This window comes from Anomalospiza imberbis, chromosome Z (genome assembly GCF_031753505.1).
Source record: "Anomalospiza imberbis isolate Cuckoo-Finch-1a 21T00152 chromosome Z, ASM3175350v1, whole genome shotgun sequence".
In the NCBI taxonomy this organism is placed as follows: Eukaryota; Metazoa; Chordata; class Aves; order Passeriformes; family Viduidae; genus Anomalospiza; species Anomalospiza imberbis.
Genome location: NC_089721.1, coordinates 54,396,330 through 54,408,970, shown reverse-complemented (window position 1 = coordinate 54,408,970; position 12,641 = coordinate 54,396,330). Strand labels below are relative to the sequence as shown.

Here is a 12,641-nt window from a genome sequence, read left to right as displayed (position 1 = left end):
CCTGACTTTTTAATTTTTGGGTCATTCCTAGCTGTGTCTGTGTGGTCAGGTCTTCATGCTGTATTGCAGATGTCTGGAAGGGTACACAATGGCGACAGAAGTGGATGTATGCACTTGCCAGGAAGATGGACAATGGTCCCCTCAAAGTATTTCCTGTTGCCCCAGAAAGTGTCCCCTTCCAGGAAATATCACTAATGTAATCGCACTTGGGAACAACTTCACTGTGAACACAAGCATCACTTTGTCATGTGTAGAAGGCTACACTCTGGTGGGAGCAAGCACATCTACATGCAAGGTATAGTTTTATTAGCACGGTTTTATTCTGCTGGCCTTCTTGAATTCAGGAGTCCTTCTTATATCTTCCTTACCTTTTGGCCCTTAACTGGACACAACAAAAAAATTCAAAGCATATTCTGCAAAATATAGTGTGTTTAGTTGTTTCCCAAGAACAATTATTTGTTTTCTATGTGTAGACTTTCAGAACTAGAAATTTTTTATTTCTTCTTCCATCAAAAGCTTAGGCTGTCTTTTAGAAAAGCATTCATTTTATCACATGCCAGGCATTAAATCATGGGAGATTTAAAAAAATTATGTCCAAGATTTTTAATGTATTTTGAGGATTGCATGGAGAGCTTTATCTCCAGAATAACATGCAGCAGACATTTTAATCCACTGTACACCTGTAGAAACTTGAATCCTCTGTTAAAGAACAAACATCTTAATCAATGCTGCTGGTAACCTCCTGTTACATTAGCTGTGGACAACCTCATCTTAAGTTTGTAAATAGACTTTTAAAGTCACTAAGTATGCTTGTATGAGAAAAGCTGAGCATGTGTGGGTTTGCAGAGTAAGTCTTTCTTATGAAATGTTTTCTCGACATTTTGCTGTTTCAAATATCTGTAGAAGTAGTAGCAATTGCCTTTGCCAAGTGTTTCTTCAGGTATCAGACTTTTTTTACTGAGTCAGAGAAGTCTGCTGAAGCACTTAGTCATGGTGTTAGACATTCAAGCAGGAGAGAAATACAAAACATGAAATCAGACAGATGTACTTTCATCCTTCTGATGTGTTCCCTGAGCAATTAGGTGATCTTGCACCAGTGAACTTGCTTTTCTAAGCTTTTTTCCCCATTTTATTTTTTGTTCTTTCTGTCTTTTAAATCTCAAGCTAAGTGTTCCTGCCTAAGATAACTCCAGTCTATGTTAACCTCTTTAAAATGTTACTTAAATTACCAAGTTTTATAAAGGATTGAACAGATAATATTATATCTGCATACCCACAGCAACTGGATGCTCCTACTATGATTTTTCTTTTTCAATTAGATATGATTGCACATATAAAGCAGTGCTCATACATTTCTAATTACATTTATTTTTCAGGAAAATGGTGTTTGGGTGCCACCATTTTCTGATGACATCTGCAGTCCTGTGTCCTGTGGAGCTCCAGAGTCTCCAGAGCATGGATTTGTGGTTGGCACTAAATACAATTACAAAGATGTGTCTCTTTATAAGTGTGACTCTGGCTATGAATTACAAGTAAGCAAGCTCAAATCTCCAACACTCTAAGCTTTGAGTTCTCATTTTCAATTCCTGAGTGATTGCTGTGTACTGCCTCATTCATTTTGATGCCATAGAAGCTGAATGTCTGCTGGTTTTCTTATTGTCTGTAGAGAGTTCTTGGTATGTTTGGGGCAGACTTTGCATGGCTTAAGGGTATAGTTGAAGCAAATATAAGAATCCTGTTCAGAGGTATATGTCCGGCAGGTATCTTGCAGTATTTCAGTTTTCTTAACTGAAGTCCTCTGCAAATACAGCATTACACATGATTGTGACCATAAGTCACAGAAGAGTTAATTTCTCTGGTTCTTTAGCCAGAGTTATATTGCATTTTTTTCTGTTTTGTACTGTCCCAGTCATTATGTCTGTGTGCCAAGAGTTGTGCCTTCCAGACTTAAAGTTCCTCATAAACTCCACTGCCCTCAGTTCTATGACATTGCTAGGTGGTATTAAAGTGATAGATCAAAGGTATTCCATTTTGTTCAATGGCAGCTTTATTCCCTGATGGAGGAGGAATCAAAGTTCTTTCCTGTCCATTGTTTTTATTACAGATTTTATCCTCACCTGAGCTCTGAAACAGCACTGCTTTCCCAGTATCAGGATTCAGGCTAGCAAGTTCAGAGCTGCCTCAGGGGTGTTTTCAAAAGGTGCAGTGAATTCAGAAATGAGAGTAGGTTGCTGAGGCACAGCATGATCTCCACTATCCCCAGGTGATGAGTGAGACATGAGGTGGTGAGATGTCTCCAGAAAAGAGGCTGGCTCTTAATGCTGGTTTTCTGAAGGCCAAGCAGACTGCAGGATTGCACTGCCTTTATACTGTTGTAACACCAGTAACTAATTAAGAACTTCATGCATGTAAAATCACCCAGTCAGAAGTTAATTCACTCAGTCAAGTTAAAATAAGAGTTTGGAGAATGCTTAGGTGACAATGACTGTAATTTTCATAATGTTGTCAAATATGCAATATCACTGGGGATTAAGGTGTTGGTATTTAGACAAAAAGAGTTGCTGTTTCAAATAATTCTAGGAAGCAATAAACCAGTGTTGTTACATAGTAATAAACTCTTCCAAGGGTTTGTAATCCAGTTTTGCCACCTAGTGTCAAACTGTGTCCCCGCTGTAGAAGTTGTCAAACTGTGCCCCCGCTGTAGAAGTTGTCAAACTGTGTCCCTGCTGTAGAAGTCCTGTTTGTTTCCTTTGAGAAGCAAAGTCCATTGGGTGTGATGCTGTACAACATGTCAAACAGCTGCTCTTTATCTATAGGTCTGCTGTGTAATAAAAGTACATTACAGTAAGGGACATAATTAAATATTTTTCTCCATGTCTCAGAATAAAATAAGAATTAAATCCTGGGCTATTAGGCTCTCCATAAAACTTGTAAATAAGAAAGAAATAATATAATTTATAGGCAAATATAAAGAATGAGTGTTCAGGATGTGGTTAAATCAGCACATCATGTTTATCAAACAAAAGCTTGTACAGTTGTTGAAAAAATTGCTAGTTGAATTTCCTATAAGTGAGTCTTGAAAGGAGAAAATTTGTCATCACAACACATTCCTAGGAACAAGAATGATAAAACTAACAAAAAAGATGATACTCCGGAGATACAAGGACAAGAGTACTAACTAACTGGCCCCATAAACTTTTTGCTTACAAACACCCATCATTTTGCAGAAAGTTCTACTATAAACTCTACTAGTAGACTTGGGCTGTAGCACTTCATTTTCTCTTTACATGGATGGCACATGGAGAAAAAGCTTCCTCACTTTGCTGGATACTAAAGATGATGGGAGAAAAGTTAACTAAAGCAAAGTTGTTCTTTGAGCATTTTCTATTGTTTCACAGGGTGATGCAGAACGGACTTGCCAAGAAGACAAGCTTTGGAGTGGCACAGTGCCAGTGTGCAGAAGTATGTTCTACCTGAATCTATCACTTAATGTTGGTCAAGGGTGATATCACACAACAGAAATCACTAATGCTCATTTTGCTTTATTACCCATACTGTCTGCATTTACCTAAACATTTTGGTAAGTACCACTGGTAACAACCTGAAAGGACAGAATTGCTGGTGTGTGCAGGTAGCAGTATGAAGAAAATCTCTACATCCTGCCTTGCTTCTCTGCAGAGAGCTTCCATGTTTAAATAGTTCTGACACTTGAGGTCATGGGTTCTGCAGTTACTGAGGACCTCTGAACATGTTAGTTGTCAGGAGTTACAGGTATTTAGCATCCTCCAATGTAACTCTGTGGATATCATCCTCAAAGACAGTTCACTTCTCTAAGATGTCACTGATTGCAGTGCTGAAATAGGAGTTTCTACACAAATGCTTACTGCTGCTGACTTCACCTGTTGGCTGAAAAAGGCAACAGTTTCCTGAGGCTTCCTGCCAGCACAGTAACAACAGATTTTTTACTTTTAGCATGAAGTGGAAGCACCAAGTATGATTCTGTCCTGATACTTGGGGGCAAATTCCTGGCAATGACCAGATAACTGCTGTGTTCTTTCCTGTTTCTCAGAGTAAAACCTGTGGAGGAGTAGTGAACAGATACATTTTGTTTGATTGGGAAGTATTGCTTACATTACAGGAATATCATGCGGACCTCCAGACATGATAGAAAATGGATCTGTTCAGGGAGAGGAGTTCCTGTTTGGCAGTGAAGTTTTTTACAGCTGTGACCCTGGCTTTGAGCTACAGGGGCCAAGCAGAAGGATTTGCCACGTTGACAAAAAGTGGAGTCCTTCCACCCCTACATGCATGCGTAAGTAGCAAGCAGAGCAATGTGATGTCCAGGAAAGCTAGGGCAGGAGGAAAGTGTTTTGTCTGGCTTCCTCCCTGTCTTTCCCTCCAGCAAAGGGTCTGTAAGAGGAGGAGTCAGAGGAAAAGCCAGAGAAGTTCTCATTGGCAGTACCTCTCTGATCAGAAGCAATCTCCTTTTGGCACATTGAAATGGCATAAACATAGAGTCATGCTGAGGTCAGTAGGGTGACCTGTTGTATCTGACTTGCCTTGAATTATGGTGTGCAGAGCCTTGGACATGTTCACCCCTGCCATGCCAAAGCAAGTATATCCTGGCCACTCAGTATGTCTGGATACCACAGCTGTGCTCCCTAGGATCAAATCTTGGCTCTCTATCAAGAAAATAACTAATTGAGGGAGCTTAGGAACAAGGATTTATTACTTATTTCATACAACTTATAAATAAAATGCAAATATTTATAGTCTTTACCAGTAAATAATTTTCCATCTTTTCTTGCTGATATCATAGTTCTATGCCTTGCATTGTTCTCTCTTACCTTTGATGAATTCACTTGGTCTCCACAGTGTGGGACAGGGGTCAAGATTCTTCTTAACTACTGCCATGGTTCTTGAGCACATTTTGAGATCGTCTTCCTCTATAGGAGCAAAAAGGGGACTGAAAATGCAGCCTCAGGCATGCACAGAAGAAATATTCTGGATCCTCTGTTGGTTTGATCATACTTCATATTTTATAACACCACCAAATACATTTAGACACACTTTCAGGTGTCTGCAGTGTGAACCCCAGGAGAAAGGGCAGGAAAGGAACTGTATGACTCTTTTCCATGTAACAGTTCACAGCTTCTGTCTTGCTATCTTTCCATTAATTCAGGGTAAGAACAGAGCTATCAGATGGTGTGTGACTCAGAAAGAATAGTCTTCATTGTGTATAAAACCCAAAAGTTTTCTTCTCTCCTAGAAATTACTTGTGGGCTTCATCCCTCCATTGAAAAAGCAGAGGCCATTTCTACTGGAAGCACATACAGAAGTAACGTAACCTTTGTGTGCAGCTCTGGATACCATCTTGTTGGGCCCCAGAATATCACATGTCTTGCCAATGGGAGCTGGAGTAAGCCCTTGCCATTGTGTGAAGGTAACTGTTTGGTTTCGTGTCCTGGAACATTCCAGTCTGGGATAAGCAATAGCTCCTCCTTTATGCATGCATATCATATAATCCAGAGACTCAATTGGTTTTGAGAAATGATTCTGCAATGTGGGGTTTCTGGTGAATCTGTCAGTGGCAAGAAAGAATGATTTCCATCTTTCTGGCCTACTGGCCCCAGTCTGAAATCATAAATGTGCCCTCACTTCCCCATTTTATTGGGGCTTTTCTCCATCACCAGGAGGAGCTTCTTTTTTAGGCTGGGTAAATTTCCTTCCCGGGGTTACTGAATCAATGTTCTTCATTATTTATAAGTTTGTGGTGACTTTAAACATATTTTGTTATTAATTCAGGAAATGTTTGAAGTCCAGGACTAAATATCAAGCTGAATTAATAAGACCCCTTCCTTTGCAGAGACCAGATGCAAAATTCCAGTTTCCTTGCCGAATGGGAAAGCAATTTATGAAAACAATACAGTTGGCAGTACAGTAACATATCTCTGTGAGAGGGGATACAGCTTGGAAGGAGAACCAGCAGCAGAGTGCACAAGAGATGGAAGATGGAGTAATCCCTTGCCTCTCTGTAAATGTGTGTGTTTGCTTTGTAATGGAAGAGTTTTTGCAGAGAAACAACAGGAGCAGTTACAGATACAAGTTAAAGCACTGATTTCTCTGAGTGTATTTTTGTGACAGTAAAAGAACAAGCTGTCTTCTGCATAGGTCCCTCTAGTTGGAAAGATGACATAAAATGGAGTTATTATAGTCAACCACTTGATATATAGTAGAAGCAGGTGAGAGAATCATTTGGAGAAGAAGGAAAAAGGGAGACTTTATTGTTGTCCACAAGTGACATATTGACAGGGTGTAAAGGAAAAAGTGCCAGATTCTTCTCAGAGTTGCACCGTGGTAGAGTGAAATGCAATGCACACTAGTTGCAATAAAGGAACCTCCAGTGAAGTTTTTGAAGAAACTTTTTACCATCAACAGAGTCAAACAGAGGAGCAGAAACCCAGAGAGCTATCCAGCCATAAAGTTACTCAAATTTAACTCAAATTTCTGATCGGGTTGCAGAGCAACTTCTGACCTAGTTGGCCCTGCTTGGAGAAGCAGGTTGGACTTAATGGCTGTATAAATTCTTCTGCAATTCTGTGAAATAGTGTGTTATGTACATGTGCACTGTGCCCACACACCCACAATAGCCTTTCTTGTTGCTGTATATGTCTGTAACTAATTTCAAGACCTACTGTCATCTTAGGGTGGTTAATTTAGACATTTAATTTTTGTATTACAAAGTATTTATTCATTTTAGTATCAAGAGACTGACACATATCTCTACTCTTTATAGAGCCAATATTTTCCACATTGGTGATGAGATCAATAGACCATGCAAAAATAGCCCAGCTAGCTTACAGCTAACAATAAATAAAATTAGAAAGATTCTAAACTCTAATGAATGTCACAGTAAGTCTCTAATTAAACATCTGAATTTTTGCTGCTCTTTATTGGTCCAGCCCCTCTGAACATGAAGTAAGAAAAGTCTGGTTCTCTTTTATAGAAAGGTTATGGTAAACAGAAAGGACAAGAGAGAATGGTTTCACATTAACAAGTAGGATATTTCTCACTTACATGCTTAGAATGTCCTCTCCTGGCATCAGCAGAGCATGGTAGCAAGCCATGTGACAGCAGCGAATTAGAAATCTTTTTATCATTATTTTATGACCCAAATCTCATCATTTCAAATCAAATTACAAATTGGGCTCACATACAGCATCCATTTCTATTGCTTCTCACGTGTTTTAGGTTTGAAATTTGCAGAAACTATTCTAAAGTGGTCTCTCTTCTTTCCATCTCTTTTTCTTCCCTTCTTCTTTTCTCTCACACCTTTACTTTGAACAGCAAACCCTTGTCCTGTGCCTTTAATAATCCCAGAGAATGCCCTTCTGTCAGAGGTGGATTTTCATGTTGGCCAGAATGTATCCATCAGGTGCAGGGAAGGCTACCAGCTGAAAGGGCAGTCTGTGATCACCTGCAATGCTGATGAGACCTGGACTCCAGCCACAGCTAAGTGTGAAAGTAAGTACAAGACACATCGTTCCACAGGGATTGGTACCTTCCAGGGGGCTCTAAGAAGCTCTAGAGAAGAGCTGTGTCTTCTTTCTTTCTAACAGAGTTGTTCCTTTAAAAGGACTCAGAATACATCTATGTGAGTTGATGCTTCAACAGTATTCATCCTACTATTTACTAAGCCCTTCTGTAAATGTATTCTTAATTTATCTTTTGCAAGCCCTGGAGCTGGGTTTGTTGTTGGATACCCTAAATACCCTAAGAATTATTCCCATGAGATTATGGGTGATGAGACAAGAGTTGCAGAAAGACTGTGTATTGTATTTATTGATTCTGACAGAAGGCAGTATCCTTTTGCAAGCATGTTGGAAAGCCTTTTGACTTCTTGCAAGCAATACTGTTTAGAATCATGGGATTGCAGAATGGCTTGGGTTGGAAAGGACGTTTAAGATCATCTAGTTCCAACCCCTCTGCTGCCATGGGTAGGGATGCCATTCATTAAATCAGGTTGCTCAGGGTCCCATCCAACCTGGCCTTGAGCACTTACAGGTATGGGACATCCACAGCTTCCTTGGGCAACCTGTTCCAGCACCTCGTCACTGTCTGGATAAAGAATTTCTTTCTAATATCTAAATTAAACATGCCTTCTTTCAATTTAAAACCATCACCTCTTCTTCTGTCTCTATCTTCCCATATAAATACTACCTCCTCTTAATTAGACCCCTTAGGAAACTGGAAAACTGCACTGAGGTTTCCCTGAAGCCTTCTACTAGATCCATGCTGAATAATCCCAGCTCTCTTTACCTGTCTGGGTAGGAGAGATGCTCCATCCCTCTGATTATTTTTGTGTCCCTTCTCTGGACCCACACTTTCTTGTACTGAGGGCCCCAGAGATGGATGCAGCACTACAGATGTGTCTCACAAGGGCAGAGTAGAGTGAGATAATCATCTCTTTCACCTTGCTGGTTGCACTTCTTTTGATGCAGCCCAGGATACAGTTGGCTTTTGGGGCTGCATCCAAAAATGCAGCTGTTGGCTCATGTCCATCCTCTCACCAAAAAGAACCCCAAGCCCTTCTCAGGTTGCTCTCAGTGACTTCTCCCAATTTTTATTCATGTTTGGGATTGCCCTGACCTGAGCACAGCACTTCGCACTTGGACTTGTTGAACATCATGGGGTTTTCATGACCCCACTTTTTAAGTTTGTCCAGATCCTTGGACTCCATTGCTGATTTACCACCAGAGGTGTGTCTGTGGCGCCTCTCCCAGACAGCATTGTGTCTAGGGTTAAAACCTATGTCATGCAGGCTCTCCAGCTCACCAATATTTGGATGGTTTCTTTTGTTTAGAGATATCTTGCGGTCCCCCAGCTCATGTAGAGAATGCTCTGATACGTGGTAGCTTCTATCAGTATGGAGACATGATCACCTATTCATGCTACAGTGGGTACATGCTGGAGGGGGCCCTGCGGAGTATTTGTTTGGAAAATGGAACATGGACAACACCACCTACCTGCAAAGGTAAGTATTTTTTATTAACAGAATGATAGCTTAACTTGCCATAAACACAGAGGTGTCATCCTAGGTGCAATAAAAATGAAAGTGAAATTTTTGCTAATTTTAGTGCAGTCATAGTTTCACTCAGGGCATTTAATTCCAGGTTATTGCTTTTTATTTCCAAGTTAAAGAGAAAGCTTCCATTTTTTTTTCTTTAGTCCTAGCTAGTCTTAGAGTTTCTTTTGCTACAGTTTATATCCCACACCTAGGATCTTTTCTCCTGGCATCTTTTGTGAGAAAGTGACAGAACTAGTCACCTTCTTGACAAGCTGAGCTGTTTCAGATAAGCATTGCCAGTCAGTTGTTCACAGTCAAAAACTGAACACTGCAGAAACCAAAACAGACCAAATGGTTTCTTAGTCCCTCACTATGTTTAAAGTGTGGCAGCTCCTGAAATTCAATTTGCAGTAAATAAGAGGTAGATTGATACAGCTCACTAAATAATACAGACTGAGCACTCTAGAAAATTCATAGATCTAACAGTATACCAGGCTTTCTACACTTGGCTTATCAGCAGGTATTTGTAATTTCTTGGTCTGTTGAGCTAAAGTATTCACTTTTTTAAAGCCAAGAGTTAACTCTTCCATTTAGAAGATTCAAATAAATAAAAAGTTTTGAACAGAAAATGGGGGAAACAAAAATCTGAAGAGAAAATAAACTCAACAATAAAAAACATATATAAGCATATTCAAATACTAACTTAAAGCCATGGATGAGGCACAGCAAAAGAGTTCAGGGTCATAGGGCTATGGTAGAAAAGGTCTTGCCATCTGCCATTTCCATGTCAGAAGCTTGGCTTGCCCTCTGCTGCTGAGTAGCTGTGGAGCAGGGAGTTAAGCTGCACCCTGATGTCTTATTTCAGACTGTGGAACAGCCACCATGACAAATTGAGCTTTAGGTATTCTGTTTAGAAAACAAAAAACCTTACAACACAACATTGGCCAGTCACAAGCAGCCACATTCCTCTTCACACAGAAGCAGAAAAGTTCAAGGACACTCAGCTGGAAACATTGGAGTCATTACCAGAATTATTAAGTCTGCCTCTCCTGCAAGTCTCAGCTCCCCACGTCAAAATACAAGCAACAGTTTTTCCTTCCTCAGAGAGATTCTATTTAGGTCAGAAGCCATTTGGAGATAGAGGATTCTATACTGTGCTAAGCCAGGCAAATCATGGACCCTCATGAGTTTTTTATATATTAATTCTGACAGCAAAATATTATGAATGCTGACGCCTAAACAGGTTGAGTTACCCTTACTGTATGAAAACAGGCACTCACCTAAATTCCTGTATCTGATAGTTAAAACGTCTTGCCTAAAAATCATGGATCACTAGAGCATTTTGAGGAGAACCAGAACCAATGAAGAGGGCTTGCAATTCCTGAATATTTCAGGAGCAGAGTAGCTTTTCCTGACAAACAGGTTTATCTTGGGTTTGTGACAGTGGCTTGCCACTGGCACGAACAATTACCCATCACACAGCCAAGCAGAGAAGATTTGAAGGAAAGCAAATGAGTTAGTTCAGTTGACATGATGTATCCAAAAGTCCTGTTAGAAATTTGCACTCCCAAAGCACCAGGCTGTTTCTAAAGCATTTGTATTTCTAAACTGTGATGGCTACAGAATTGAAGGGATCTCTGCATAATAGCTACTTTACCTAAGCTAGAATTCAGTAGCAAAATTATTTGGATATTATCTGTTCCAATTGTAACACTTTGGATTGTTCAACTGTCCTTTTGATATCACCAGCTTTACTTTTTATTCTTATTTAGTATTTATTAGTTACAAAGAACTCCATTATGCCAAGGGACGCCATTGTCTGCTAAGAAAGGTTCATGCCACTGGCCACCAGGAACCAAGAAGGGCTGATCTGCCAAGAAATGTCAAACATTCTGTTTGTAACACTGCAATATCTACTGGGACTGTTCAGAGGAATAAGTATTAGGGAAAATTATTTCCAAAAAATGCAGTGAAGAGGTAGACACATGATGAAGGTGGAAAACAAGGTAGAATAACCTGTGTATTAAGGGAGGGGAATAACAATTTCTCTCCTCTTTTCTAAAAGGGGACTTTAAAAGAACTAAAGATGTTTCTGAAAGGACTGTCCTGCATTTTCATGACACATGTCAAAGTGATCTTTCAAAACTGCTTTATAATTCATGTGAGTGATTTTCCTAACAAAAGTCCTACAGGACCCAAGCCTTTGTGGTCTACATCAGAAACTACATGAAAGCACTCTTTGTAATGACTCATGCTGCATTTCTTGCTTATGGCTGTGTGACTTGATTATTAATGTTTTCTAAGCCTGCTTGAAACGTTCTGTCCCAGTTGAACAGGTTTGTTAATGTAAATATTATAATTAAAAAGCAGACTTCTTTGGAAGAGCTCTCACCACAGCTGTGCTTGCCTGAATCACCACTGGTTAGAGGTTGCTGGCCAGATTCTGATCTGAGTTTCAGGAGTGAGAAGTATTAGCCTGGTGACTGTAAATATCTGCAGGACTCATTAGGCTGCACAGATGCACACAGCTTACCTGACTCCAGTTTCTTCTTTCTGAAGTGGTCTAAAACTCTTGTCTGTATGCCCTCTTCACATCTTGCTGACTGTGAGTGGTCCATGTGGAACTGTCAACAAGAAAGTTTGTATCCTATCAGCGAATAAGAACATTATGAGAGGGAAGCTGGGCGTGAGGAAATTATTCACTTGCAACCACAAAAAAGCATTCTGTAAAGCTGAAAACAGATAACAGAATTTATTTTTCCCCTTCTGACACATTTGACTTGCAGCAGTGTAATGCTTTTGTGTCCTGTGTAGATAAATTTACAAGGGATGTCAAAAGATTGATACCAGGGATGTGAGATTTGCTACCATTGACTAAAGTCAGAATTTATCCTTTCTATTCTCTCCCCAGCACATCATCAGGACTGCATTTGCTTGCTTTTAGAATAGACAAAAAAAAAAAAAAAAGAGAGAGATCTCAGCTTAACTTCCAGTCCCAAGCATTTTTCTAGTCTTGTCCATTGATAAGAATAATCCTCACAGCTACAGACAAGTAGTCTTTGCTTGCCTAAATTGGTGTATAACAAGTGCACACCGAGGGATGATACATTCTCATTCAGTTTCACAACTAGGACCTGGGCAGAAACCCAGGAAAAGCCTATCTCTATCTGACATCTGATTGCTGAGTAGCATGGAGTTGTCATCCAAAGCAATTTTTTAAACTAATGAAATATATGAATCTTCTATATTGACAGAGAGGAAAAATGCATTTCAGAGACCTTATTTCATGGGCTTTGATTTTAATATGGGATATCATTTATACATTAATCTTTTATCTCACATCCCATTATACATATATGGAATATTGTTTAAGTGGTGTAGATCACACAAAGCTTTAAATGGTTCTTCTATTGCAGGAAAGAAACCTGTTTGGCACACTTATTCTGCTTTCGCCAACACCCAGAGACAAGCTGTCTGAGTAGTAACAGATATTTTTACAACAAAAATTTTCAAAATCACTGCAAAAATATTGCAAATTATGATAATCTTTCAGAGGTCTCTTCCCATTCTCATT

At 39.7% G+C, this 12,641-nt stretch overlaps 2 protein-coding genes across 2 annotated transcripts in view; one reads left to right on the top strand and one right to left on the bottom strand.

Moving 5' to 3' along the window:
• Positions 1 to 12,641, bottom strand: part of ECPAS (Ecm29 proteasome adaptor and scaffold) — a 424,259-nt gene that overhangs the window by 238,402 nt on the left and 173,216 nt on the right. The gene's annotated exons all lie outside the window — the stretch shown is intronic.
• Positions 1 to 12,641, top strand: part of SVEP1 (sushi, von Willebrand factor type A, EGF and pentraxin domain containing 1) — a 118,306-nt gene that overhangs the window by 94,525 nt on the left and 11,140 nt on the right. The window contains exons 39-46 of the mRNA XM_068176581.1: positions 70 to 295; positions 1,377 to 1,532; positions 3,399 to 3,462; positions 4,139 to 4,312; positions 5,270 to 5,443; positions 5,867 to 6,040; positions 7,348 to 7,524; positions 8,864 to 9,034. Of these exons, the coding sequence (XP_068032682.1) occupies positions 70 to 295; positions 1,377 to 1,532; positions 3,399 to 3,462; positions 4,139 to 4,312; positions 5,270 to 5,443; positions 5,867 to 6,040; positions 7,348 to 7,524; positions 8,864 to 9,034 (1,316 nt within the window). The remainder of the gene's footprint in view (positions 1 to 69; positions 296 to 1,376; positions 1,533 to 3,398; positions 3,463 to 4,138; positions 4,313 to 5,269; positions 5,444 to 5,866; positions 6,041 to 7,347; positions 7,525 to 8,863; positions 9,035 to 12,641) is intronic.